The 3,667-nt window shown below is 51.5% G+C and overlaps 1 protein-coding gene across 1 annotated transcript in view; it reads left to right on the forward strand.

Annotated features, from left to right (window-relative positions):
- Window positions 1-3,651, forward strand: part of LOC111649416 (HEAT repeat-containing protein 5A-like) — a 5,994-nt gene extending 2,343 nt beyond the window's left edge. The window contains exons 5-13 of the mRNA XM_023399170.2: window positions 1-146; window positions 632-805; window positions 898-999; window positions 1,715-1,798; window positions 2,298-2,474; window positions 2,560-2,711; window positions 3,002-3,109; window positions 3,225-3,327; window positions 3,464-3,651. The exon at window positions 1-146 is cut by the window's left edge and continues 1 nt beyond it. Of these exons, the coding sequence (XP_023254938.1) occupies window positions 1-146; window positions 632-805; window positions 898-999; window positions 1,715-1,798; window positions 2,298-2,474; window positions 2,560-2,711; window positions 3,002-3,109; window positions 3,225-3,327; window positions 3,464-3,651 (1,234 nt within the window). The remainder of the gene's footprint in view (window positions 147-631; window positions 806-897; window positions 1,000-1,714; window positions 1,799-2,297; window positions 2,475-2,559; window positions 2,712-3,001; window positions 3,110-3,224; window positions 3,328-3,463) is intronic.
- Window positions 3,652-3,667: the final 16 nt, after the last annotated feature.

Below are 3,667 nucleotides of genomic sequence, written 5' to 3' on the forward strand. Positions count from 1 at the left end.
TCTGAGTGTGGAGCTGCTCAGCGTCCTCCACAGACTCATGGTGACCAGAGAGTCGGCGTCCGTTCAGCTCGCCGTCTTGGATCTGCTGCGACAGATTGTGGCGGCCGCTCAGGAGCACGTGAGGGAGAAACGCCACAGCGCCGAGGGTAAACGCACAAACAGAGACAGATCAGAGGGGGGGGGTTTAGTGTTTGATCCACTGGCTCAAGACCAGCTCGTCTCGTGGTTCCTCCGCCCGGCGACAGTCAGAGCAGCAGCCATTTTGTTTTCAGGTTGTCTGTTTGTCCGTCTCATTGTCGTGGACACGATATCTCAGTAACGCCTTTTTGGAGCTAATTCAAATTTGGCTCAAGTGTCCACTAGGAGTCAAGGAGGAGCTGATTAGATTTTGGGAGTCAAAGGTCAAAGGTCAGTGTGACCTCACGATACACATTTTAGCCATTACTCAAGATTTCACACACGGTTCGTATTTAATGACTCTGGAAAAACTGGGATGTGACCTGGAACTAGTGCGAGTGGCGGAGGGATACGACCACGAGGAGGTGACTGTAGTTGTACAGTACGAGTTCACATCGTGACCCGGATTCACGTGTGACCGACTGACGCCGTGTAAAACTTTATTGCTCCACAGTGGATGACGGCGCGGCGGAGAAGGAGACGCTGCCAGAGTTCGGGGAGGGACGGGACACCGGCGGTTTGATTCCCGGACGCTCGCTGGTGTTCGGAGCGCTGGAGCTCTGCCTCTGTGTACTGGTCCGGAAACTCCCACAGCTCAGCCCCAAACTGGCCGGAACCAGTCCAACTGGTATGAGGGGGGGAGGAGGAGACAGCACGAGGAAGAAGAGAAAAGATAAAGAGCTGAAACGTGTGTGTGTGTGTGTGTGTGTGTGTGTTCAGGTCCTGGAGGTTCAGTGTGGAGTCTGACGGACAGCGACTGTCAGCTGGTGGCGTCGGCTCTGTGTGTCCTGTCTGAGCTGCCGTCCGTCTGCTCCCCTGAAGGTAGGGCGGGAGTCCTGATCCGAGACCCGTAACCTCGAAACATATCTAGACCAGAATCCAGAGGAGATTCCAGAACATAGACCAGAATGAGGGACAGAATTCAGACCAGAATATACTGTAGACCACAACCCAGAGCAGAATACAGACCAGAACTCAGACCAGAATCCAGAGTCCAGGCCATATTCCTGAACTGAAATCACATCAGAATCCAGGCTAAAATTCAAGACCAGATTCCAAACCAGAATCCAGGTTGGAGTTCAGACCAGAATCCAAGGCTAGACAATAATCCAGACTGGGATCCTAAAGTCCAGGTAGGGTTCCTGAATCGAATCCAGGCTAGAATTCAGTCAGAAGTCCAGAAGAGTCCGGGCCAGATTCAAGACTCTAGAGCTTGATTAGAATTCTAGTTTGATCCAGGTCAGAATCCAGAAAACTCCAGGCTGAATTTTGGGATCAGAGGTTTAGACTCAGACCAGGTCCCAGAACTACAGAAAGAGTTGGACAGAACCACGTGTCAGACTGAAGGAGGCGGATCTTATAAAACTTTAATAGAAGTATGAGGCTCCTGTAACTTCATCACTTCTTCACTCACTGCTCCAAACGGATCCGCTCTGCGTTCAGTAACTGATCCGTAATGACGACATTTCATTTCCTGTTTGAGAATAAATAGATAAATAAATAACAGGAGCTCTCTGATTGGTCCGTCCTCCTGCAGGCAGCGTGTCCATCCTCCCCACTGTCCTCTACCTGCTGCTGGGAGTCCTCAGAGAGCTGGTCCACCTGCCCGTCACACACACAGGTACCACACACACACACACACACACAGGTACCACACACACACACACAGGTACCACACACACACACACACACACACACTCACACACACACAGGTACCACACACACACACACTCACACACACACTCACAGTTATCAAGGAAAATCAGAAGAAAGCAGTTTATAACGTCAGCGACTGAGAAAAGAAACAGAAAACTAAACATTTGAATTTGAAACCAGTTTCTCTCGTAGTTTTTTGACACTTTTAGCCGAGAAAAACAATAAAAAAGAATAATAACAAGAACAAAAACAGTAGAGATCCAACAACTTCTTAAACAGACTGAGCACATAAATAGAAAAAATGAAAACAATAACCATTTTTAAAAAGTTTAATAATAATTTAGAAAGATAAAAAACACAAAAGTGCCGATGAGAGGAACTGGAGGAGAAAACCAGTTAAAACATGAAAATAGTAAAATAAATGACTTCAGTTAAACTTCCTCCTTTAACATCTCGACCTCCAGGTGTCCCAGCCGCAGGCTCAGGGGGCGGGGCTTGTCTGGGTGTGGTGGTCCAGGCGGCGCTTCAGGCTCTGAAGTCCGTCCTGACGTCTCCGATGAGTCGACAAGAGAAGAGCCGAGGAGCCTGGAACCTGCTGCTGAGATCAGCTCTGAACACACTGCTGGGGCTGTGGGACACTGGTACACACACACACACACACACACACACACACACACACTGCAATCATTCATTCGTTATTGGTAAATGGTGTGTGTGTGTTTCCAGGGGACTCTGGCTGTGTTGTGGACCAGATCAGCCTCCTCACAGCTCTGACCGTCTTTCTGCTGTCTGCTGGTCCTGACGTCTGTACGCCGGAGCCTCTGCACGCGCTCTGTGTGCAGCGCTTCACCGCCAGTATGGACGCCAAAGACTCGATGGTCAGTATCACACAGAGAGAGAATGAGTGTGAGCACTTTATTAGGAACACCACACTGACACATGCAGGGGAGAACATGGTCAGCAACAATACCCACCTTCCTCAGGAGGCCCACCTTCACCAGGAGGCCCACCTTCACCAGGAGGCCCACCTTCACCAGGAGGCCCACCTTCACCAGGAGACCCACCTTCACCAGGAGGCCCAGCATGAGGAAATGAAACGATAGACCTCTGCGGGAGTTTTCAGTTGTGAACTCTGGTGTAACGACAGTAAATCTCTTTCCTCCTGCAGGTTGTGAGTCGCTGTTATCAGCTGATGACATCGGTGTTTCAGGCTCAGCCCGCCGTAGCCGTCCCGTACATCCAGGCCCTCGGCCCGCCGCTGGTTCGATTCCTCCAGGTACTGAACCAGAACTGGCAGGCGCACCACACAGGACTGACCTGAACTCTGAGTGTTTGAGGACAATTGTATTGATTAGACGATGTGTTCATGGTCTCATGTGACTCCTCCTCAGAGGGCAGAGAGGAGTCGACCTCAGAGTCCAGAGGAGCTGCTGGGAGTCCTGGAGGGGGTCCGAGCCCTGGAGGCTCTGGTCCAGGCTGCTGACGAGTCCCAGCGTGAGTAGAGTCAGGAGCAGAACGCCGTAGAACGCAGTCACAGGTCATTTTAATGGTCCCAGCGCCTGCGACTCTCAGTGGGAAATAAAGAAAAGAGATGTAAATAACAAACGTCTTTCTCTGTGTGGGACCTCAGGCCCTCAGCTGGCGGCCATCTTGCTTCCTCTGCTCATCTCCTTCCTCCTGGATGAAAACGCCCTCGGCTCGGCCCCCGCAGCGTCCCGGTCTCTCCACGAGGCGGCGCTCAAGGACCTGATGCGTCTCGGCCCCCAGCACTCGGCCGTCTTCAGGTACACATCACACACTGATCTGCGATCTGGGTAGACTGTGTGTGTGTGTG

The sequence above is a fragment of the Seriola lalandi genome, unplaced genomic scaffold (assembly GCF_002814215.2).
Source record: "Seriola lalandi dorsalis isolate HSWRI2012SDOR001 ecotype SW California unplaced genomic scaffold, Sedor1 jcf7180002050743, whole genome shotgun sequence".
Lineage (NCBI taxonomy): Eukaryota > Metazoa > Chordata > Actinopteri > Carangiformes > Carangidae > Seriola > Seriola lalandi.